Source organism: Notothenia rossii (genome assembly GCF_949606895.1).
Source record: "Notothenia rossii genome assembly, chromosome: 8".
Lineage (NCBI taxonomy): Eukaryota > Metazoa > Chordata > Actinopteri > Perciformes > Nototheniidae > Notothenia > Notothenia rossii.
In genome coordinates this window covers 22,580,139-22,605,749 of record NC_136906.1, presented here as the reverse complement: position 1 = coordinate 22,605,749, position 25,611 = coordinate 22,580,139, and the positions used below count along the sequence as shown (strand labels likewise).

Sequence of the window (25,611 nt, the reverse complement as noted above, 5' to 3'; positions counted from 1 at the left end):
GTCCTCTGTGCACAGCAGTGTGTTACTGGATGGAGGATGGTGCATTATGCATGGACGGCACTAAAACTCTCAATTACAGCGGCCTAATTCGGGAGCTCGCTGCTATCTTCGAGATCATGCATTTATTTTCAAATGCAGAAAAACAACAAAAGCTACGAGCTATCATAATGCCCTACAACAACAGCATTCAGTGTCCATGTAAGGGACGGAGACACATTTGTAAAGATGTTTTATTAAGGTATGTGGCCAACCAATGACAGCTAGGCACAATGCAAAAAGTGGTAACATGGGTAAAAATCATAAATCCAGTTTTGCTTTGACAACCATTTGAGTACGACAGCTATGAAGGAGACACAAAAAGCACAATTTACAAAGATGGGAGGAAATACATTTCTATTCTCGTTATAACAAGAAGAGTAGCTTATTTCTCACAGTCGCTAAATGCTTTCACATAACATGTAGACTAAATGATATAAGCTAGATCTCAGTTCTCTGGAAGAAGACATACGATTTAAATCATTTTCAATGCCATCCTTTTACTGTTGCATTTTATGCTTCAAACCAACATTTTCATCCTGTTTGTGACACAAGATGTAGTTATTTTGAAGAAAACAATAAAAAAAAAGGGTAAAAAGAAATCGATGGATTTCTAAACATCAAAAGTCTACCTCCATACATTGGAAGAAAATCGCCATCACTTTATGTCATAACTGAACAGTCGCATCGATAAAGAAAGGACGAGCGAGGCCAAACAGGGAAGATGGAGATGACATTTGATCAATGATGACTGATGGCTACAATACTACCTGCATGCATACACTGACTCATAATGGCACAACGCTGATGTCATTCCTCTCACTGCACCTCCTCCAAGCTGTCAGTGAAACTTAAACTCCTTCTCATGGTCACAGAGATCCCAATTGAGATGTTTTTCTGGCCGCGGCTTATTTCCCACTGCTCCAGTGATGTCCTATAATAACGCTGTGCAACATTTGCAACACCCACTGCAGCTCTTTGGCTGGTCTCTGAACAAACCAACCCTTTTATGTCTGTCAAGCTCCTTTATGTGAAAACAGGAGAACTGCCGCTGCTACAGTCGGAAGCGTTTGCTCTGTGATCAGCCCCCATGCTTTTTAAGAGAGACTTTAAAAAAATATTTCTCCTCTGTTATATTTAACTGAAACACAAAGAGGACAGATTAAGACCTATTTGAATGTAAGATACTTCACACCCAAGTGTATTCCTGTAGGGACATGCAATTTTTCAGAAGAAAATTCAAAGGATTCTTTCAAGAAATCCCTGTAAATTTAAGATGCTGTCGAGTAGATAGCAAAATTCACCAAAGTTGACTTGTGGAGCATGGGCTTCACCAGCTGATTTATGCTTTCTACCCAGGAATTTAAATATGCCTAATCACTTTTTATACTATATTTTCATTGTTATTTTATACTGAAACAAGAAAAAATGAAAAATAATCCCTGTGATCGTCAAAGCCTTACATTTTCCTTTGATTATCTTCTCGTCTCTGCCGTCTCAAGTTGGCGAGTGCACTTATCACTCACACATGCTGAGGATTTTCAGATTGTGTCTTCTCCTTTCATCTGAATCTCCTCTCTGTCTACATGGCAGCAGTTTTCTCTGGCAGTGGTTGTGCTTGGCAATTGTCCAATGTTATGACGCCCTGACATGAGCATATGGATTAGACACACAGGGGGTGAGGAAACAAGAAAAGGACTCGGACAGAGACACAATATTCCCATGACAGGACTCAACCTCCTCCCACGCTGGTCGACATCTTTATAATGGAGGAAAACAATATATTGACTGGCATCTGGCAAGCATATTCAAATCCTGTTCACTTTCAACCTTTATCTAACTAAACATTGGTCTTGTATTGTTAAGATAAAAGTGCTGAAAACAGTTCCTCTCTAAAACAGGACTACTGCATATTGGAAAACTCTTGAAAGACAGTAGATCAAATCAATTGGAAACCGTGTGCTCATGAAGGGCTGTGGTCCCGGATCTTTGCAGAAGTGTTCGTTTTTTTCCGTCCAGTTCATCTGTGTGTTTGGTTTAAGTCAGGCAGGATTGGTTGCAGAAGGCTGCAGCTGTTGTTCTGCAGAGGGGAAGGGGGAGGAGGGGTGATGCTGATAGTCTGAAGATGGGAGCCTCCTGGGGGGAGTAGAAGTGAAAGGATGGTGATGGGAGCACAGAGGCTTAGATCTCCTCTATGGAGTCAGCTGGGACCAGCCCTCTCTTCTTCCCACTGCTCAGCTTCAGAAACACATCGCCTTCTTCCCGCTTCCCCACACAGATCTGAAAGGAAAGGGGAAGAAAGGAGTCATTACATTTTCTTTTAGTTAACACTTTTAAAATATAGGTTTGTGTTGGGGGAATTGCCCACAAGAATATCCATCTTGACAGAAGATGATGTGGAGTGTCTTCATCTTTCCCTGTAGCATTACCGCCATCAGAATGAAGGAAAAAGTTTGAAGTAAGTGTCAATGGCAGACAGGTATTGCAAATAATTAATGCTTGGTATATCTTTGTTAGAATCAACTTTTAATACAAAAGAAATAGTCTAGTTTTTGACAGTTTGAATTTAGAAATACTATATTATGAGACAACTCATTTGTGGTTATTTTTCATTATCAAGAAGATTTTGTAAACTGCGCTTAAGGAAAATGGTGACTATGGTAAACTATGGTGACAGTAAACAGCTTTTTCTTATAGTGGACACACAACCTGTTTTGGATTTGTGAAATGACATGAAAAACTAAGATATGTGTGTTTAAATGCTGAGAGTGACAGTGTGTAAAAGATAATGGAAAAAAGCCTCATAATAAACACACAGAGACAGAAATGATTTTGTTGCCAATCTTTTGATCAAACACCGATCAGGATGTGTCGCGCCTCTCACCCAGTGTGTTCTGGGATAAACTCCCGCACCCTGCAACTCTGAACAGGATAAAGGAGTACCACAAATAGATCATCCCAACTACGCAGGCTGACATATTCTCCTTCAAAGTGTCAGTGATTTGATCCTTGACCCTCTAACATATTACAAGAAGTCGGGTGGGGGACCCCAAGAATAAACTATTGCAAGAAAAAAAACTAGCAATATGTTTTCTTTTTCTCATGACATTGTTATGTAATTATCTAAGCCATGAAAAAACAATTCATATATATGTTTTAAATAACTAATACATTAATAAAGTTAATCTGCATATTGGGTTGAACCAAAATAGACAGAGTACATAAAGTAATCTCTGTGTGTCTAAATCAAAATGACCATACTACAGTATTACATCAAGGCCCATGGTGTTCATTTTAACTTTGTATCCTATTTGTTTTGTTAAAGGTCTCCTATTATGCTATTTTTAGGCATATAGTATGTGTCTCAGATATCTGGAAAAAAAACATTTCTATAATGTTTGTTTCTCAAAATACCAAAGAGATCATGCATTTTAGACATCCCTCATATACCTCTGTTTCAGCCCTGTTAGAGAAGTGCTGGTTCTGGGTCCTTGGATGAAAAAGAAGAAAGAAGATGACACAATTCATAGCGTGGCCGCGTGGCCTAATGGATAAGGCGTCTGACTTCGAATCAGAAGATTGCAGGTTCGAGTCCTGCCGCGGTCGAATTTTTGTAATTGTAAATGACTGTGTTCCGTGGCATCGTTGCCTTCCGAAAAATGGTATTCCGTTATCGGGTGGTGGCAAAGTCCATAGGGACTTGGCTTGGCAAGTGGAAGGTCACCACTTCAAGTCCCGGGAAAGACCAAGTGCTACCGAGGTGTCCCTGAGCAAGGCATCGTTCCCCAGGCGCATAATGGCAGCCCACAGCTCCTAACACTAGGATGGGTCAAATGCAGAGACCAGTGTCTCAGTCAGTAGGGGCTTGGACTGTGAGCCGTAGGGTTTCATCCCTCCGATTCTATCTATCTAAATGCTGCCGTGATTTAATGCCACATCGGACGCAAATCTGGATCAGCTCCGTTGTACCCCCGGATTTGAGGAAAGAGAGAGGGTTTTGTTTTCTTACACTTTGTGAGTTCCCACATCGGGGACCAATATTTATGTATGCAAGACATCAAAAGATGCATTTTGCATGATAGGTCCCCTTAAATATTGCATTGGCTGAAAAGTGGGTGCTTTTGCCTTGTAAAGTGGTATTTCTAAAACCAAGAAAACATAAAACTCATTAGGAACAAATTGATTAACACAGTAATGAAACATTGGAATGATCAAAAGGCATCTGCGACATTTGAAAAGAAGTATTACTCTGGGGTCCAACCGGATGAGGGTTGAGAATCCTAAACATAAATGAGAGAAAGACACACAGTGGAATAAGTCATTAAAAGGTTGGATCATCTCAGTGTACCTGGGATTCCTTCACGGCCATGTGTCCTTTCTCTCGGTTTCCTGGAAAGCCCTGGACGACCCGCCACACTCGCTCCCCCGGCCGGACCCTCTGCACAAAGTTGGCAGGAAAGAAGCCTACTTTGTCGCCACTCTTGCCCTGGAAAAACAAAGGTGAAAAACGTGGGTGTCAGGATAATCATATACTGTTGAAAGACAACTTAGTATGTACCATTCATGTACCATCTATTAGTTTTCCCTGTGTGGCTGCTGATGAGAATGTTTTGTCTGACACAGAGGTGCAGACTGGCTTAACGTGTCTGAACTTAATAATGTGTCTCATCATGTTTCATTGGTAGAAAAAGGAGTTTCTCCATTCTGAATAGTAATGGGAAATTAAAAAACAAAGTGAGATCAAAAGTGACACATTTCTAACTGTGCAGTGATGAATCATCGAGGCTGCAGAGACTAGTAAAGAATTAGGAAAACAGAACACTAAAATTTCATTTCTGAATACAGAAAGAAATTGCTTCACCTTAATGCCACATTCATTCTTTATGTAGTCAAAGAAACAGCAGCGGACTGGAATAACAGAGGAAGTCTGAGTCAAGCTCATTATGCAGCAATGATTCCGTTTATCACCCTCTGCCTCAGGTGTTGATGTGCATATTGAAGTTATTCACAAACCATACGTCAGTTATGAACAGATGATTCACAAATTAAACAGAATTTTGGAGCGGCAGTGTATATTTGTAAGTGCTTAATGACTGCTGCTTCACTTAAGGCCACCTAAGTGCTAGTAAACACTGGTACGCGAATGGAAGATAAACAGACTGCACTTTATTTAAGACTTGGTGCTTCTTCCTTTTTCTGTGATGGAAAACCTACACTTACAGAAGCACTTTTGTTTTCATCAGGAGCGAGCAATGCTCATTACCGACTCAATAAAGACCTTTTTGAGGTTGCAACACTTGTCAGGTTCATTATGTTAAACTCTGTAATTTTCAGAGGAAATTATGTTCTATTTCTGTCTGTGGCTGCCTGCATGTTTATGGAAGAAATGAAGCAGGCGTCAAGCAATAGTTTTTTTAAAGCCTCAAATGAACACATGCGCACAATAAATGCACGTACACAAATGTCTACGCTCTCAAACACACACTATCTACACAGATACCCGCCAACAAGCACACACACAAATACGCCTGCAAGTGAATGAATACCCACCTTCCACCACTCCTCACCAGAGTCGTCAGTGACCTGCACACGATCACCAGGTCTAGAGGAGATAAGACATGAGAGACGGTAAAGGAGGCATAAAGGGGAGGGGATTGAGGGGAGGGAAGTTGGATACATGATGGGGAGAAGGAGGTTAGAGGGTGAGAGCAGCAAGCACATCAAGAAAAAAAAAAGAGTTGAGTACAAGGGCTCAAGACCATATTATTAAACTGCCAGAGGAAGCTGTTGTACCCATGGTTACAAAGTGGTTAAAGTGGTGTCGCTCGGCAGAGTTTACACAGCAGCAGATACCAAGTCATCAGGTCTCCATGAAATATGACTAAGTAGTGTCTACTGCAGAGGGAAAGGCCGGATCAAATCTGCTAACCTGGCCTGAATGCTAATGTCACTACCAGATTTTTTTTTTTTTTTTAAACCAACCCTCCACCCCAAAAAGGAGAACAAGTTGTCCTAGTTTCACTGAAACTGGTTTTCGGAATGCATTTCTGTACATGCAGTCTCCTGGGTGTCTGCTCTCTGCCCTCTATTATCACCGCAACACACACATTTTAGTTTGCACACTTACATCAACTCAAAGTAGGGTAAGACCCATATATCTCAAACTTATACTGACCATGTTTTACATATGAAACAATTATTTGTTACACTAATGTTTTTCACAGCTATTTAAAAGAAACACACAATTAAAATGTGTATGCTGAGCAGTGGGAACAGCCTAGTTAAATACATGTCTTTGGAACTGGCAGATTTGCTCATTTGTTTCAGAAAGAGCACATTTAATTATTCTCCAATAATGGATAGGGGAACATGTTGTAATTTGAATAAATGTCATTTCGCAATCTTAACATTTGGAAATATATCAAATGTTGCATCAGTATTTCCTGTTTCTGTGCACATACAGCCAGAGAGGAAAAGCAGTAGCTCAATGTGAGGGATTTGTTTTTTTCTGGGTTTTCTCAAATGGAAACCGGAGAAAAGGCAGATTATACATTTATCTTTAGGCATCAGCTACTTTTTTCATCCTATTACAATGTATGAATAAAGCTAAACTAATCTTATTTCACATTTATATTGAAGGCTTGAACATAAGCAAGGTCTAGACTTATGTAGAAAAAATAGGAAGATTGCCCTGAAATTACACTAATCATTTTAAATGACCCAAGTCACCCAACCATAGATCTTTTTGAATTTGTCCATTGCAGTCTTCTCTTAAAATATCATTTTCAGGCCACACCAATGCATGCTTATCACTCAGAATCTGTCATTTGAAAATTATGGCTTTGGGTAAATGTGCAATGTGGGAAAATAATTAATTAGAAGTAAAGCTCTTACATATCTCATTTGAGTGCAGTACATGCTGCTAAAATCCCTGACTGAAGCACAGAGACACACTGCGATTTCATTAGCCCACATATATTGTGCAGTTACAGACACATAGCCACGGCGCAGATGGCTGACAACAGTCTCATTGATGTCCCTCCATTGTCCCATAACCATTCATACACATACACATCCTGTCCTTCTTTTTACTGCTCTGTCCTTCCTTTCTTCACCCTTCCTTTATGAAGCTTTGACTTCTATAGCTGCACTTTTCTCTGCCTATTTTCCCATTCTCTCCCTCTCTGCCTACAATAGACTTCAGCTTCATGCCTATTCCCCTTGTGTCTGTCCGCTCTTTCATTTCTCAGTTGTTGAGTTTCTCCATCCTCTCCCCTGATGGGAACACAGCTCAGACTACAGCCCTGTAAAGGGACAGGGATGGGCTGTCGGTTTATAATTAGCCGTCCTTAAGGGCACCCCGGCCCTGTCCTCTACAGATGGTGGAGACATGTTATCCTGCAGGAACAACAGCTGGGGCAAAAATGCAACCACTAACAAAAAAACACGAAACAAGCGCTGTGGCATTTGTATTCAAAAAATACAAAGGTTCCTGTATGTAGTCAATGTGACTTCTACTCACTGGAGTTCCAGGTCATTCTGTTCTTGAGGCAGAAACTTGTAGAGCGCTACGTAGGTGTGGATGGAGTGAACTTCAATGCGCTTGGGCACCTGGACAAAGGGACGAAGATGTCGTGATACAGAAATACACGCTCCAGGGAGGAAAACAACAAGATGTGACAGTCTGCACAGTGGGATAAAAGAGAGTGTACCATCACATTGTTCTCCTCTGCAGGGTCCGGAGCTTCTGCGAGATTCAGCTGGCTGCCGCTCTCCTCCTCCTCCTCCATCTCAGCGTCGGGGAAAGGGTTGTCTGAGGGCGGCGAGGAATTTTCTTAGAAGTTGTCAGGCATTCACATATATGCAATCAGGCGTGTCCTTTTGAACAAGTAAGTCTCTCTCACACACAGAAAGGCATGCACAGTAAACACAGCATAATAATAGACACACAAAAGCATGGATACACAGCACATATGCCGATCCACAGACACACAGCAGTGTTTACCCCCTGTCTCCTGAGTAATCTCTTCATCCATGCTGTACTGTCTCTGCTGCATCTCCTCACCTCCCTCCCCCTTGTCAAAGAAGGACAAACAAATCAAAAGTTAACACCAGGATATCAAAGAGTATACATTTGACAGTGGGCGTAGAAATGTGTCAGAAGCACAAAAGACAGATCAGTAGTACTTGGTGTTGTAAACAGATCTGCATACATGCCATAATCACTGTTGAAACTAATGTTCGGTGGGTTTGATTTCAAGTAGGGGACTAGCATGACCCTAAAAGTAAGGAATCTTTTGAAAATCCTTGTTTTTAAGCAACCGTTTTACAATTTTAGGGAATTATTTTTCCTCATTTTCGATAAATTTCCAAAATATTGTATATTGTTTTATTTATATTGTTTGTATTTGATAAAATATTTTAAATGTTTTCATTTATTTTTAATTGTTAATTATTTTTTTACACTTTTTAAAGTATTTTAAGCATTGTATTTTCATGTCTGAACAAACTTCTGCGACTAAATAATTTCCCAAATTGGGATCAATAAAGTATCTATCTATTAATCTATCTATCTATCTATCTATCTATCTATCTATCTATCTATCTGTCTATCTATCTATCAAATCAATATCTAATTTGTTTTTCAGTCATTTGTTAGATGAGGCCAAAAGCCAAAGAGGTAACAATCTTTCCATCTATTGATATTTTTCGATGATTTGCAAAGTTTTTAGAAACTATGGAAGAATGATGAACTTGGGCGTGTAGACATCTCTGCACTGCGGTATCTAGGGTCTCCATAATTCACCAGTGAGTTAACAAATGGACTGATCTCGTAAAAACGTCCTAATCACACGGATCATACTGTCCTCAACCCCAATACAGGGCGATGATGTCATACCAGGCTGCGTGTTGGTGACTCTGACAAACTGCCAAAACTGGAGCGACTCATATGCGCCAAGGACGTCCCGAAGCGCAGGGCGGCGTACACAGGGTCCACGCGCATCCTCGCTGCCTCTGAAACACACAAACACACATTCATAAACTCATGCACAGTTATATTCACTTTCTTTAAGAACACATTGAAATTATTCACGCAAAGATACAGCTCCACGCACATCTTGGGCTACACTGAGTGCCAATCTGGAGGAACCAGAGGGTCTAAATATAACTAAAGTAGAGTCCTGGGCCAAACCGACCCACTTTAGATCTGACAGAGAACAGCAGCCAAAAGTGAATGAGACATCAAGACTTTACAAAACTTTACGCGCTTTGATTTATTTAATACACTTACTTGATGTCAGTAAATGTGTTTTAGTCTCTAATAGTTAATTTGAAGTTATATAAGGTGAGCTGCAGTTGGGGAGAAGTGGAATAAGAGGTAAGATAAAAAAAATATGGAAAGCCTAAAAAAGTCCTTCATTTCATGTGGATGGCAGCACTTGGTGCCATGAGAGTATTACTGAAGTGAGGTATTAGGTTTTCTGCTCCTTTTTCCATCCATATCTAAACGATTCAAATGATGACTTTCCTCCAGGGCTAGGCGCTCTGGCAGTCTGCAGGATGAAGACATCATGATTTGCAGTTCCATATATCGACGTCAGCACCCTTAAAGCTCTTGGGGATAAATTAAACAGAAGTGCCTTCAGTCCACCTACTGTAGGTAATTACAGGTGATACGGTTTACCTGTGCTTTAAATAGGTTGGAGTCTTTTCAGTGACGATGGCAGTTCTGCACGTTAGAGCATGCAGAGGAAGAGAGTAAAGAGCAGAAAGTCTTACTGAGACTAATCATTATTTTCACCAAGCAAGTGACCTTCAGCTTTCCTTTCAGTGCAGAAAGGAGAATTATGTGTGACATGGCTTCATATTTATTTTTCATAGATACCTTTTTCAACCTTATTGTGGCTTTTGTGACGTAATTACTTTGACAGACTATAAGCTATACACTGAATAACAACCAGGGTTTGACAAGTGACTCATATTTGAGCCCACATTTTGGGGTTGTCTTTCGTTTGGTCCAAAAATCTCTTTCACCTTACATATATATATATATCAACCCAACACAGCTGTGTTTTTTTAATGAAGAATCCTTGCGCACATTTCAATTGGTAGCTAATACGATTTTAATTGTCATTTAGAGATTGCAACTGTACTTTGCTCCTGCAGCTATTCCTCTCACACTCATAAATATGGTTCAGTATGACACTGCTTTGCCAAAAGGCAGTTGATGGGAAATTACACGATCTGTAACTAAATGTTATGCGGGTTCAGCATTTCACCAGGCCTTTAGTGAGCATAATTACGAGAACACTTTGAAATGTGTGATTGTGAGTTTGGCAGGTTGCAGCCTCAGCTGGAGGAGTCCCAGGCGTCATGCTGCTCCGCTCAGGGGGGGGACAGAGCTGTGGGTTCATTGTTCCCTGCTTTATGGAAAGTGCAAGGTAGTGACAGCATGAGGTGTCATGTCTGATTCAATGAGTTATACAGTCTGGGAGGTATATATATATATATAATAATAATATATAATATAATATATTCCGAAGGTATAGGCAAGGAAAAAAAAGTTCTTATTTAAAGATGATGATGAAAAGAAGAACAAATTCAGTGTGTGCTTTTAACCTTCAGCAGGTTTACTTGACAAAGAGAAACGAGAAAGTGTCCAATTTGTTTGCTTCCATTATTGTAAACTAAATAAAATGTACATCATCTTTTGAAGAGTTATAATGCTGAGGCAGGTTAAAACCAAATGAAACTGAAGTGCAAGGAGTAACAATACAAAGCATAAACAGAAATATAAAAACGTATGAATATTTATTCACATACTTTCAGGGTGCGTCCGTCAGCCACCAAGAGAAGCTGAATTTGTTCTTCCTCTTTACATTTTCCCACTTCATGCTCCTCGGCCGTCAGGTGAGATGGAGACAGTTCTGGTTTTATTACAGTGCATGCACAAGCACACAAACATCTACAAATAAACCAAAAGGCTAGACAGCAGCAACATCACAAAACAAAAGCACGTACATAACAAAGCAGTCACTCGTGAACACACACACACACACGGTCTTTCAGGTATGCTCACCTTGGCTCGGTTGAACTTCCTTGACGACAGACAATTGATCGTTGACCAGCAGTGGTGAGCTGAAGTTTCGCTTGAACGCTCCAGACTAACAGAGGAGACCAGAAAGAAGGATTTTTTAAAAATAAATTATTTGCATTTTAAGAAATTATTCACAAAGCATACATAACAAAATGAAATAATAATAATAGTAATAATAATAATAATAATAATAATAATAATACAAATAAAAGAATGGATACACTATTAATACTCAGGTATACATTAATTATCAATTCTTACCTCATGTTCCTTATAAATCTTTATTATAGTGTTCTATACTTTACCAAGTGTTCCCACCTTTCCTCAAAGATATGCATTTGGTTTCTAATTCTCATAGTTGTTTCCTCCGTTACATAGATTTCATTTAGTAGGTTATTCCATTGTGAGTTTACTCATTTACTAAGTTATTATTTTTTTAGCCATTTCCTTCTAATTTGTTTGATGATCGCTATTCTTATCACAAGAACTAGGTAAAAAATAATGATTTTTCATTCTTGTTTATAGACTGAGCTGATGATCTATGTAGTGACATTGGGACATTTAAGGAGTCCTTTGAAATGACTGAGGTTCTATTAATGAACAATACATTCAATCAACCACCGAAAATATGCAAAAGACTTTAACACAAGCAGGGACATGTTATGCTGCGTGTGTCTGCGTGGGTACAATTTCACACTGAATTAAGCCCAGTAAGTGACTCGGCTGAGGTATCAGTTTGTCTTTGCATTGACTTGCAAATGAGCCACCCAGTTTATCATATAATGCTGAAGAGAGGAACACACTAACACCAGCGCTCCTGCTACAAAAACCTGGTTGTTGTGTGATAATGTTGTACCTTTTGCTGCCCTCATCGTTCCCCTGGCTCTCCCTCTCTGTGCATTTCTATCAAAATGCTCTGAGTCGATTTGGACACAGTGCTCTTACATTTTCCAAGTGGCTCTCAGAAGGTCTCGCCTCTTTCTCCATGCTAATGTCCTCTAGCCTGCACTAGAGGACAAACCCAAAAGCTCTGTCTGAAATTCATTCCAATTTGAAGTCTACTCTCCTCACATCAACAGTGTTTTTTTATTTGATCCATGCACAGTTCGAAACAGTGTTCCACTAATATATTTAATTATTTGCGAATGCAGGTGAAATTGCGTAATAAAGCAGTTCAGTTTCATAGTAAAGTTACCATGGTAACAATGTCCCTGCTCAGGTTATTTAAATCATGATGTAATCTGAACTGTTATTGTTGCTGGTGTGTTTTTAATCCAACCTAAAAAAAAATGTCAGGGAGAGAGATTGGAGGAACAAAAAACTGGATTAGGAAGGAGAAATGTATTATCTGCAAAAAAAAGAGCAAACTGAGTAATCATAATCTCAAAAAAACATGATAAACTGTTACTGAACGGCGAACGCACACTATATTATGTGGTTTCCTTTATTTTACCTGCCAAGGATATTTTTCTTAGCAGAATTTAAGCTAATGTTTGTTGTTAAAAAGCAATTAATATCGAAACCACTCTTGTTGTTGAATATGAATATTGCAGCCGGCAGCGGGTTAGCTTAGCTCAGCACAAAGAATAGAAACAGCCAGATAACCTTTTCTTACGACGGTAACACAATCTGCATAGTCCTAAAGCCCGCCACTCAACATGGGTTGTTTATTTAATCCTGACATTCTTCGTTTGAGAGGTTTTTGTTTGCTGCTCCAAAAAAGTTGACAAATAAATTAACACAGAATCACAGATTGGTTCACAGAAAACTGAAAAAAACACTGAGCAAACCAAGATATTTATATATGTTTTTGAAAAAATAAAATGTAATACATATATATATATAAAGGGAATGATATCATCAAAATTCTGTGAGTGTATTCGCACCTTCCCATGACACAGCTGCTGCGAGAGTTCAGAGGTACACCACAGGTGAGCAGCCATCTTGCAGGTTCTACACCGCAGGGCCTGTTTGGAGTTTCCTGCATAGAGGGACAGAGATGAGAGAATGACGCAGACTGCCACACAAAAGAAACAGACAGCAGGCTGCAGTCCTAACAAACCAAAGTGTCCTTCAGATCATATGTACATGTTTCCTGCGCTCAGGTAGAGAGTTTAATCAAGAGTTTTCCCAGTTGTATTAAGCTGGCATTGACACTAACAGCTTCACAATCAACAGCTCCCCTTCAAAAACAACCTGGAGAGATTGGAAACCAGCTGGAGATATTTCAATCATAATTGACTTGGCCCTTTGCTTTTTCACATTTGTTTTCAGGTGCTTCAGTGATAGAAATATTTAGCATTGAGATGTTATGCAATGATAGCTCCTTTGTTGAGCGTTGAATGCTTTTAAACGATTAGGAGGTGAGTGACTCTTCGTCCTAAAAACATAGAGTAATAGATTTTTTGGGGGAAGGCATCGACGGGTTGCAAACAACCAAATTGGATGGAACAATTAAACTACTGGTTCTGCTTTGAATGGCCTGCAGGGGCAAGGTGATGCATTAGAGAGAAACAAATCACGTTGCTTGCAAAAAAGCCTTCAGAGGAGCAGGTTGGAGGCTGAAATTAATCATAGTGACATCAAGTAGATTTAACAAAGGAGTTGCAGCTAGGAGTTCATATAGGCAATTAGGGATAAGAGCATTCACATATCTGCAGCACAGCAGGCGCACTGCTTCAGATAGAAAGTGTAAGAAAGCAGCATGAAGACTAACGTTCCAATGTGGACTGTTAAAAAATAATCTGGTATTGAGGTGAGGTTATTTAAAATGTGTCTTTAAAACCAAGTGACTATTACCTTCATGCTGCCATCTTTCTATAACAAATCCCATCTGGCTGCAGAGAACCCACTGCTCCATAGCTTCTCTTTGGATAACTGGAAACACTACATTTTATGTTCATATTTAATTTTATATTCCATTCCCTACACAGTTAATGTGAATGATATACTGCTTTATATTCTGTCTATTGTCAGAGTTTATAGATTCTATATCTTCACGGCCTACTGTATATTTTTCTACTTTTTAATGCTGTTTTAATTCTATTTTGAGATGTTTAAATTCTAGAATTGTTTATTTCTACTCTTTAATTTCTACCTATGTGCAATGCCTTCTTTTGTTTTTGCAGTTTTTTATGCTGCTGCAACGCAAACATTTCACAATTTGGGATAAATTAAGTGTCTCGTATCTTATCTTATCTTATCTGTGGAGGATTTTGACATGGTTAATGTACAGTATGCATTTCCACAAACATCTGACTTTTGCTCTTAGGTGTTGCAGACTCAAATCCTTCGGTAGTAATAAAGACATGATAAAACAATGATAAATGCCTCAAGCATAATAGGTGTCCAGGTTGCACTACATGGGATGCAACATACTGTAAATATGAAGACATGGATGGCAGAAATCCTGTGAAAACTGCAGATATGAGTTGGCTTGATGAAGAGCGGAGGTCTTACCCACTATCATGTGCTTGCAGTGCTGGCAGTTGGTGGACTTGCGAAAGACATGGTCCTGGAAACAGTGGGTGATCTGAGGTTGGGGAGGCTTTATGGACAGTGATGGTGAAAGACTGAGATTTGGGGAATGGGAGGAGATGGAGGGGTTGGGGCTGAGGGATGGTGACACGGAGGGGGAGCGGTGGCCAACGAGAGGGGAGCCAGGCAGCAGTGGGGGGGAAGGAGGAGGTGGGTCCGTGATGAAGTCTGGGGGCAGGCGAGCGTCGCTGTAGGACCTTTGGAAGAAATTCTCCACGCTTTTGCTCCGCATGATGGTCTTGAAGGACAGCGAGCGTTTTAGTCTCTGGAGCTGCACACACACACATTGACAGAAAGAAAGAGGGCACACTAAGTATAAACAATAGATAAGCAAGAATGCAGCGGCATACTTGGGAGCAATAACAAATGTCCAATATGCCTGCAGGGCAGCACATGTAATATCTCGGACTCATAAACACAACACTCGGCTCCAATCTGTATACCATCGGGAAAGAGGGTGACTCATGAAATGCAATATCACCTCATATGGAAACAACACATTGATAGCTGAGATACTTGTATGTTCCCTTTAATGGATTACTTTATAACCCTAACCTATGAAAAATGTTTTCCTGACATGCCTTCACGGTGAACAAAGAATCAAAAAAGTATTGAGGAATTAAGTAGTTGTTTATAAACCCTCACACAACCTGTGCAGGTGTGAGACTGTTCATGCGAAAGTCTTCTAAATAGTTAGATTTCAGCAAAAGTGTCAGCGAGTTTTTAGTTGATTCATTGATTGTGAAAACTGACTTTTAATATAAATTGGAGAATATATATATATTTATATATATATTGCTGTTTTTCAATTCATCAAGAATTTTCTAAGTGGAAGCATGCAAGAATAATATTTTATGAATAGTTCAAGGTAACACAGACAGAGTGATGAAGAGTAATTTAAAGGGTGATGTATTCCTTTAGTGATACAATGCATATCCTTTGCAGAGACACATCTAACAGAGCAGCGTGTGCATCACAGGGTTTAACAAGATAAGCCTTGCCTCTTTCAGAATGCCCACGGCAATACCTTGAGGACTACTGTGCGCATATGACATTTTCTTATGGCAGGGGGGCTATTGTGATATAGATAAAACAAGACAGTTTACAAAGCGTTATCATCTATCAACAGCCTATCTTCAGGGCCCTTAATCTGATGGAGTCTGATCGTTGGACCGATTGATGGTGCCACAGGCCTGCGCTAAGCACACAAGGCCTACAACATCCAAAAATGTCAAATTGCATGTAACCTCCTGTGTATTGACATAACGGGCCATGCTTGTATTTTGTCCGCTGCATAGACCAAACAGTCTTCAACAATTGATGGTTGCTGCAATTCAACAGCAGAACAATCAGACAATGACATGTCACATGAGCTACAAAGCCTGTAAGCTCTGCTCTCTGCGGCCGTCAAGCATTGATTGGCTAGATAAATGCATCTTTCCTGACGTTTTCCTCTGGCTCTGTGAACAGATGATGATGCATGCAGTGGCAGCGGGTGAGCAGTGTCAGGGCGTGGCCGTGTCGCAGGGGAGAGAATGGATCAACACATACAGACAAGCAGACAGATAATCAGTAGGCCACAGACCCTCCGTGTGCACACGCTCTGCCTCCCTGCCTGTCTGCCTGTCTGCGCTTGCTCTGTGCTCAGCGCCAAACATAATCACTTTACAGGGACATGCTGTTTACAGCTCCACACGTCTGGGAACAAGATATGAAAACAGTTTGTCTATTTCAGTTTGTGTGTGTGTGTTTGTAAGGCACACATAGGCAGAGCAAGAGAAACAAAACTCTATGAATGTGTGTGCATATGCTTCCTGTAAATCTCCATTAGACAATTTCCTTCATCAGATTACACTGATGAAGAACAGCTAATACAATATTGTAGCTTTGGGTGCATAGAATGGTGTTATTGTGTGATTCAGTCTGACTCATGGCCTTGATTGTAATTCAGTACAGTTTTTAGCCTCTGGTAGGAGATTGTAATTCTATATTATAATCTAAAAACAAACTACCGGTATTGATATATAGCCTGTGCTCATAAACAGTGTTGTTACTAGCTTAAGTGCAACAGACGCTGCTTTAAGTGACACCACTTGAGGAAATATATCAGACTTCACACAACTCCCTCTGGGTCAATTCAGGTTATTCACACTCTCTTAGACTGTATAGAAAAATAGGACGTCATCATTGTGATGCAACCAATTGGTTTCCGGAAGGTTTTGAGGCCTCGAGCTTTGTAATTGTCACCATTTTTTTGCATCCAGAAGTGGCAGGAAAGGGTGACACAAAGTTTAACCAAACACTGAACAAGAAATGTTTAGGCGACTGAAATGTAACAATTAACGTAATGAACTGAAGATTAACTGTTAAAAGGTTAAAGTTGTAAGACAAAAACACAGAGAACAGCCAGACTGGAGAGCATCACGGTACATGTCAATCAAAGGGTAGCCTTCCCCTAAAAGCATTTCCTGCTTCATAATCTATGTAACTCTAAATGAGACGCTAATTTAAATATTAACATAATGAAGAGGATGAAATGTTAATGTGTCTTCGGTGCAGCGTGACAGTCTTTCGCTATGCTCTCTCCATCAGAGCAGCTGAGTAGTGGAATAACAGCTCCGGCTAGAGCACATGTCTCAATTACAGCTAATCGAATCATCAGTCAGTGTGCGTGCCTAAAAGTATTCCTGTTTGGTTCGATTTGAACATTAGCCGAGAGCATTATAATCCTGAGTCAAGCCAGAGGGAGGAGGGAGGCCGATGTTTGAAATGAGGCAGATTGAGAGCCGAAGTTTACCAGGGGTCATAACCTGATTGTGATGTATGTTCTAGTCCTATGTATTATTGATCCCCTGTAATTTCATGACAGTACCTGTCAAGAGAATTATTGCACTATTCTTTCAGTTCTCTACTAAATGCATTTCTTACTATAACTATCTTAAGCAAAAAATGCAGCTTCCCCAAAAAGAAACATTTTGGTTCAGTTGAGCTTGCTGATGTTTCTCTCTAAATCAATTATTTATACATTAAAAAAATTATTCACAATTCCATGCAAAACGCAAAACATTGAACACGCGCACCTGCACTGACAATATTTTTCAAGCAACAGACCAGATGTAGACAAGTTGTCTCAGCAGACCCGTAAAAGCCCATCATTTTCAAATCTTCGATCCACATACCAACCTCCAATTTTTCTTATGTAGCCAACATAGATGTCCAAAAGTCAATGCTCCATATGGAGTGTTTGAGTAGACTCTATTCAATAATAAAGCTCTTATTTCATGCAAACATAAAGCTCCTCCTCCCTCCCTCAGAGCTGTATGGGCCTAGGCTGACATATATGCTGCAGCCTGTTTAGACGTCAAGACCGAACAACAAAAGATGAATCCTGCTGGGAATATGATCATAAATACAACCTTTGGCCATGACATACTTTAGTACGGACCGTTTTAAATGATTCACCAAGTGGAGAGCATTTCAATTTCAATGAAGGTATTCCAGTAAAGTCAAAAAAATCTATAATCTCACTTTGGTGAAAAGGCTTTGCTGGTAGGGTTTGCATTACTCAACTTTTGTATTGGTCTTAAACCAACAGTCAAACAGTAACAACGCCTAAACTAAAGAGTGGTAAGGTGTACATGGGTCTAAAAATGGAATGAATTGTACTGCTTTTCTCTAAATATCTGTTATTCCACCATCTTCACTCCTGAACGATGCCAATCACACCTGTGTACGAAGCAGCAGAAGAAAAGGAAGTGCAGAAGTAATTGGGAAAACACAACAACAGATATATACACCCCCACTTTGCAGTTTGAATCAAAACAAAATCCATGTACATGCCATATTTAAGCCTGTAATTTCAACTTTCGAATCCTGTCCTAGCGCCTTGCCCCCCCTCAAATACTAGGTTCTCTTTTAACAACCTGTCTTTCTTCATGGCCACCGTCATAGTGTGCGACCTTGTTCTAGATGATGATATTTCCGTCTCAAGAAGGATAGCTGTGCTGAGAGAGACACAGTTTCCTGGCTAAATCCAGGTCTAAGACTTCAGAATATGTGCTTTCAAGGGGAATGTCAACCTCAGGTACCAGGTGTACATGATGCATTCATAGCCTCACGGCATGGCTTCATTTGTTTTGGGTAAGTAATGGACAACCTTAATAAGAAGATAGGAAACAACTGGTAAAAACAAACTGAATGATTTATTACAATGACACACAGTATGGGACACAAAAAATTACACTTATAAATAAATCTTTTAGCACAGCGTTCAAACAGCTTTGGTCTTTGTCATTACACAGAAACTGTGTGAACCAGTTTCATGTCCCCTTCTCGGCTAAAGTTTGTCATTATGCACAGCAGCATGGCAGATCCGCTTTGAATACAAGATAATCACAGGCTGCTTCCAACTGCTTCTGTCCCTATCAAACAATCACAGAAAGCCAATCACAGGCTAGCTCATACACACTCTCCCCCTGATTGTTTATTGTAGAGAGAAACTGTGTTTGAAATAGTAGCGTGGATTAGACCCACTTCCCTCACTGCAGTGTAATTCCTCCCGCCCACGTTCAGCCAACCCTGCCACGCAGCTCTGCCCTGGTAACTCATCATCCAACCATTTTCACTCACCCAATCACAGTTCACACACTGAACACCCCAAGCACGTGGCTGTCATTGTCTGACGGGGGGGGGGAGGATGTTATTTCTGATGAGTGAGCATCGAAGGCGACAAATAAATCTCCCAAACAGATACTTTCTTCCCCTCGTTAGCGATACACACAGATATACAGCCAGTTATCATATAAGCTACTTGTTGCCTCCTAGTATCCAGTTCTTCAGCAGCTCACACCTCTTTCGTTAGTGTCACATCAATAAACATCACAGCAGTGAAGGTGTTAGATTAATCAATAAAGACCTTGGCCTCCCTCTGCAACTATACCTCCCCGCACGCGTCTCTGCATAAGTGTCATCTCCCTTCATCTGAATAGAAAGTCAATCCAAATGTGAAGTGACATTAGGTTTCAAATAGAAGGTGGAAGAATAAATTGTAAAAAGACAGCATAGTAACTAGAAATCATCAATGTATACCCTGTACATCATTAGCGTTAGCAGTGTGATGTGAGTGAGTGACTAGATGTTACAGTTAACACTGGCCTGTGTAAACAGGTGTGAATAATAAAACCAGACTGCTTAAGTGCCTAATCACGAGTGTCTGAGAAACCGATTTTGAAATACATTCAGACCCATATTTGATGCCCCTATTAGCTTCTCCTGCCCTTAATATTGAAATGGTTAGAGATACTTTCATGAGGTCTGGTTTTAGAAAAGCTAGCAGCTTGGCTGAAAGGATATCACTGTCTGTCAGTCGCTCACTCAACCAATTTGCAATTCACTTTTGCACAGGGACTCATGGTCCCCAAAAGATGAATCCTGCAGATTTTGGCTATTTTTTTTAAATTCCCCAATCAATATTGTCTAATTATTTAGGGAAGGCTGTGGCTCAGTGGATAGTGTGCTGGACTTCAAATCAGGGGATAGCAAGTTTGAGTCCCACTGCAGTCAGCATGTTGTTGTGTCCCTGCCCTGGGCAAGACACTTCACCCCAAATTGCTCCTGTGGGGATTGTCCACAGTATTGAGTATGTAAGTCGCTTTGGACAAAAGCGTCTAACAAGTAACATACATACATGTAATTTAATGTTTCTTCTCGTGTGATCTACAGCCCCTATTATGAAATGTTAGCATGCGTTCACACTTCACAAATATAGTACAATGCTAAGCATCCACATGTTAGCATGCTCACATTAGCGTTCAGCACAAAGCATCTCTGGGCATACAGCCTAAAAAACCTGGCTTTTCTGATATTGTTTAAGTATAATTATCGCAAACGGCTACATTTGGCACACAATTTATTTATTCTATTGTTCCAAAGGACAGTTATACATCCGACAAAACAGTTCTAACTGTGACTGACTGGTATTTAGATTTAGCTATGAAGCGGCTAAATTCTCAATTTTCCACACCTAGGCATTTCCAGACACCTTTTATCACTCTGCTGACTGAGCAAGTGCTCGCATTGAGTGAAGAAATGTGTGTGAAGAATCCGGAGGGACACAGAAGAAACTAATGTTCTTGTCACAAAGTGGGCGAGCTGACAAACGGGCCAATGTCCCAAAACACGGTGGAGGATTTTTTTTATCATTTTTACATCTTGACATCTTACACTCAGAGGTTTTTCCTGTGCACTCATCATAAAAAGGAGATGTACCAGTGTAGTTTTATCACAGAAAGGCTCCCAAAGCATAAACAGTCCTTACGGAGCAAACAGCTCTCTACAAAGAGCGATAGTGCATGCCGCTGATGGCTGCTCAGGCATTTCATCTGTTCAACCAATCACATTTCTGCCAGCCTTCGCAATACACCAGACCAGTACATTGTTGGGAGCCAGAGAGATAGTCCATGCATCCTTTCCTCTTAATCCTCTGGCACAGACTAGTTCTCCTCTCTTCCTGATTTCTCATATCCATCTTGGTGGGGAATTTGCTTCTGGTGAATTTCAGGGGGAAGCATCAGTTATTAGAGCAAGCAGTGTCATCCTTATCTAATTAAAAACATCATGGACACATGGCTGTGTGTCTGATTAGATTCCCTCAAAAGTTAAACCCTTGGGCTGTGATTTTTACTTGTATAGGTATGGTTTTGATTAAGTGCTTAAAATAGATATGGGTGGAATATTGATTTAAAGAATTTCAATCTCCCGGGAACACATCATATGATATCCTGGCTGACATTAACTTCAATAGTTTCCTGCAAGATTCCTTAAAAGACTTAGTACTACAGGGTTGAAAATTAACATTGATTGATCTAGTCGCATAGAGCTTTCAGTCCTGGACATTAAAAGGAGGTTCAAAAGATAGGCAAGTACAATTACGTTTTTCCCCAAACATGAAACAAACCTTATATTAACCATGTAATGAGCATGAGAGCTGAAGATTAAAGTCAAATCCATTCAACAGAGCCCTGGAAATCAATCGATTGGAAGAGCAGGGGGATTAGATGATTGAATGGTCGCCACATTACTTTGTGGCAAAAATGTTTGTGATGTGGTGAAGCTGGCAAGTGAATGATGTGAATACTAATCAGTCCCGCTTGGCACAAGATACCGCTTGATTTTCGTTGGTAGCAGCTGGTGAGGAGTTGGAACTTGAGTGGAATACGCAAGAGACAGATTGCTATACAATGCTGACTTTCTGCATCTCACAGAGGACATCAAATATCTAGATGAAGCATCTGAGTGTCACTTTTCCTCAAACATTTCCACAGCATGTGTTTGTGCCTTGGCGGCCAGAGGAAGCATGATGGAGACTCAGCTGAGGGAAAGTTGCATCATATTTGGACCTGATGAATCAAGTGTCCTAAAAGCCCTTCATTAAACAGCAGACATTCAGAAAGCTTTCACCGCTCCTGCACTTGGAGGACAGCACTTAATATCTTTGTTTATAAAGTCTAGTCAACAAATTGGATGGAATCATAAGGACACTGTGTAAGGACACTTGAGCCTCAGACAGGCCCACACTGTACTATAAGAGATCCAGGTCTGCATGTAAATAAACGTGGCCATTTGTGTTTATTGCAATAAAAACCTTCTTACCACATATGGTTTACAACAAAGTGTGCATGAAAGCAGCAAGGAAAGGAAATATATGATTTCATCAAGTCGTTCTTGAAAAAAATGAGCTTCCAGTAATACATCTGAAAATAATTGAGTGTTCTTCCAAGAAATCCTTACTCGTTCACATGCATATTATGAATTAATACTAAGGATAAATCCCCTGTGTGTGTGTGTGTGTGTGTGTGTGTGTGTGTGTGTGTGTGTGTGTGTGTGTGTGTGTGTGTGTGTGTGTGTGTGTGTGTGTGTGTGTGTGTGTGTGTGTGTGTGTGTGTGTGTGTGTGTGTGTGTGTGTGAGAGCAGGAAGTAAATTTGGAGCGGCAGAGAGAAAGGGGCAGACAGAGTGACATCACACCTTACGCGTGAAGTTACACCTAGTGACGCAGTCATGACAATACAACTGCAATTGTGAGGGATTGAAATCAATATTACATAAATCAGTGGAATAATGAGGAAGGCATTAGCAACAATTAACAATAAGCAAAACAACACAAATACCATTAAAAATAATCTCTCCCCTTTATTCGGACAAAATAATATTTTTGTTTCAGTTTGTGAAGGAAGCTGCTGTGCAAAGTTGATCGCCTTTTATTCAGGTCGTTACAGAGATCTGTAACTGTAGGAAATCACAATGTATTTAATTTACGGAGCAAAGCTCAACTTGCCTTGGATGACATCGGTTGAATGGACATGGTGCTTGGGGAGCGCTGGAGCTGAGTGTCGCTATCCATCTCATTGTTCTCAGTCATCATTGACACCGTAAAGTAAAGAGTCGTTGAGGACACACACAATTAAAAAAAACTCTTCAAACTGTCTCCAGTCGATAAGAAATATCGAGCTTTAGCCATATAAAAGCTTGGAAAAGTGTAACAGATCCACATCACAGGAATGTGTGCGCGCTGCGAGGTGGACGCCTTATGGCCATTAACTCTGCACAAACCGACTGCAGGTTGATTGAACACTTTCTAAACATAAACACACACCAGCTGTTTATATTTCACTCCTGCCATGCAAGGGCAAGCATTCAGGATCCCGTATGGCGCATTGGAAACTAAAATGTGACACAGTTCCGTCATACAGTTTCCCCCCCAAAAAATATTGAAAGCAGAAAAACGTCGATGTGGAAAAAATATGTTAGTATGATTACATCCAAACAAAGCTTGTGATCTGGAAGGCGCTGGCTATTTATCCAAATCGAACTGTGTCCTTCACCACTGCACAGACTTAAATTTAAGCGCAACCTGAGGCACGCCCTCTCGTGCGTCTGGGGCGCATGATTGGTCCAATTTTTACAACTCTACCAGGATTGATTTAGACATAATCAGGATTCACTGTCGTGGGCGGATGCTTATTTTAAGCCCAAATATAGACTACCTTTCAAATTGTAAGCAAGAGCTGGTTTTCTCTTTGAGGAAATTAGTCTTTTATAACAAAAGGATGTCTTTCTTTTTTGTAGCTTATCCTAATTGGTGAACATCTAAATACTTACAACTGTAATTGCATAATTGCAACTAATTCCAACAGACGAAATATGATACAATTTGCCTTTTGTTAAAAAGCTATTATATAGAATACATAGGGTTAAATGGGTTTCAGAACACTGCAAAGCAAGCACACAGACACAACATGATGCAATACTAGAGATTAGACTGCTCCATTTTAGTCGACTAATTGGTTGTTTTTGTCTTAGACGACTACTTTTTTTTTATGCTGAATAACTTTGTCCAAGAAACCTATGAGCACATCTATAATATTTAAAGTTGTGCTTTGTCCCTTCTGGAAAATCTCTGTGATACAGATTTATATATGATAATATAAAGAAGAGTAGTTCTCTGATTATGTGACTCATTTCATTGTACTTGTCATGATGACATACATTACATGACATGTTACTTGTTAGACGCTTTTATCCAAAGCGACTTCAATACTCAATCCTGCGGACAATCCCCACAGGAGCAATTTGGGGAGAAGTGTCTTGCCCAGGGACACAACGACATGCTGACTGCAGTGGGGTTTGAACCTGTGACTCCCTGATCCGAACATCTACGGACAACCCACTACACCACAGGCTCCATAGACCTCTGCTAAACAACTTGAGACCAATAAAACAGAAACTTAAACTTGATTTGTCGAAGACAGCCTTCTAGTGACACCATATAAAAACAACATAAAATATGTCATTATTATGAATCAATGTCAGAAGAATGCTAAAGTAGTGACAGAAGAGGGTGGAGGACATTGATGCAGGACTTTCTGCAGGCTGTACGAAGCTGTGAGTCACCATGATCATTATTTCCTATAGCAGACCCATGACCCATGTGGGATGAGCTACTTTCAGTTTGTTTTTTGGGTGGGAAAATAAACACTGACTGTTTAAATGTATTCCGAGTCATTTCCCACCTGCCCTCGGAGGCACTGAATACTGAAGCTGTAATGCAGAGTTAAGGCTAGGTTATATTTTTACTTTACATTATACATTTAAAGCAGCTACAACAAGGCTCGATGATTGCCGCCTCAAATGTCAAATTCAATCACATTGCTTACCTGTTTTCACCACCCTTCAGGGGGGCTTTTCCATTGATTGCCCCTTTAGAAGTCATCACATGAAAGAGAATGAAGCAATAGGGTGCAGTCACAGCTGCTGATTTTGGCATTAACACAGCTAAGGTATGAGGACAGGGATAGTTGATCTGATAGGAGCATTTTAAAGGTCAAAGCAAATCCTGCAAAGAAATGGGATTAGCTTGTATATTTTTGTATCTAAGTCTGACATCAAAGTTCTCTCCAAACTGTCAGAAAGTGCTTGTGTGTGGGTGTGTTGGAGAAAAGAGACAGGAGGAAGACAAAGGGAAGGAGCCTCTGTTATCACGTTGATTATTGCTTCACAGCAAGGGCAGAGCAGATAGCAGAGTGACTGCTGAAGGGAACACTTTGTGAAGAAACAAAACAAAAAGCCAAGTCGAAAGTTTTCTAGCAGTGGCTTCGCCGTCAAAAATAAACCGAGACACAATGTCTTGGTGGGGCATTGTGCAGTGATCTGCCAGAGATTAAAGAAGAAAACACAGAAAAGTGAAATGCTGTAGGAAACACATTCAAATGTCTCCTACCTTTCATCCGCCATGTGATCCCCCAGGTGCCGGAACAAGGCTGGTAAAAATGAACATTAAGACGACAGTGGAAACACATTGCACACTCAGTGATTTGGAGACAAGGGAAACTAAAGGAGGATGAGACGAAGAAAATGAGTCCCATGCGGCGGAAGACAACTCCCA

The 25,611-nt window shown here is 40.3% G+C and overlaps 1 protein-coding gene across 3 annotated transcripts; it reads right to left on the bottom strand.

Moving 5' to 3' along the window:
- Positions 1-212: 212 nt before the first annotated feature.
- LOC307016643 (SH3 and cysteine-rich domain-containing protein 2-like) lies at positions 213-25,468 on the bottom strand. 3 transcript variants are annotated; one of them, XM_079645841.1, is made up of 11 exons: positions 25,447-25,468; positions 14,594-14,942; positions 13,021-13,115; positions 11,117-11,201; positions 8,936-9,051; positions 8,042-8,111; positions 7,749-7,849; positions 7,559-7,647; positions 5,587-5,638; positions 4,385-4,522; positions 213-2,316 (listed from the first exon to the last, which is right to left on the bottom strand). In XM_079645841.1, exons 2-11 carry the CDS (start codon positions 14,901-14,903, stop codon positions 2,218-2,220), a joined length of 1,155 nt encoding a protein of 384 aa, XP_079501967.1. In that variant the 5' UTR covers positions 14,904-14,942; positions 25,447-25,468; the 3' UTR covers positions 213-2,217. The 3 variants fall into 3 exon arrangements, with proteins under 3 accessions (XP_079501967.1, XP_079501966.1, XP_079501968.1); XM_079645840.1 differs by lacking the exon at positions 25,447-25,468 and adding an exon at positions 23,005-23,540; XM_079645842.1 differs by lacking the exons at positions 8,042-8,111; positions 8,936-9,051; positions 25,447-25,468 and adding an exon at positions 23,005-23,540.
- Between the last annotated feature and the right edge of the window lie 143 nt (positions 25,469-25,611).

Bases quoted from the DNA above. Each gene is read 5' to 3' on its own strand.
- LOC307016643 (XM_079645840.1), bottom strand. From the start codon at position 23,091: ATGATGACTGAGAACAATGAGATGGATAGCGACACTCAGCTCCAGCGC. The intron at 4,523-5,586 runs GTGGGTATTCAT...TTGTTTTTCCAG, and splicing joins CTGGTGAGGAGTGGTGGAAG to GGCAAGAGTGGCGACAAAGT. The intron at 2,317-4,384 runs GTACACTGAGAT...CTTTCCTTTCAG, and splicing joins TGGCCGTGAAGGAATCCCAG to ATCTGTGTGGGGAAGCGGGA.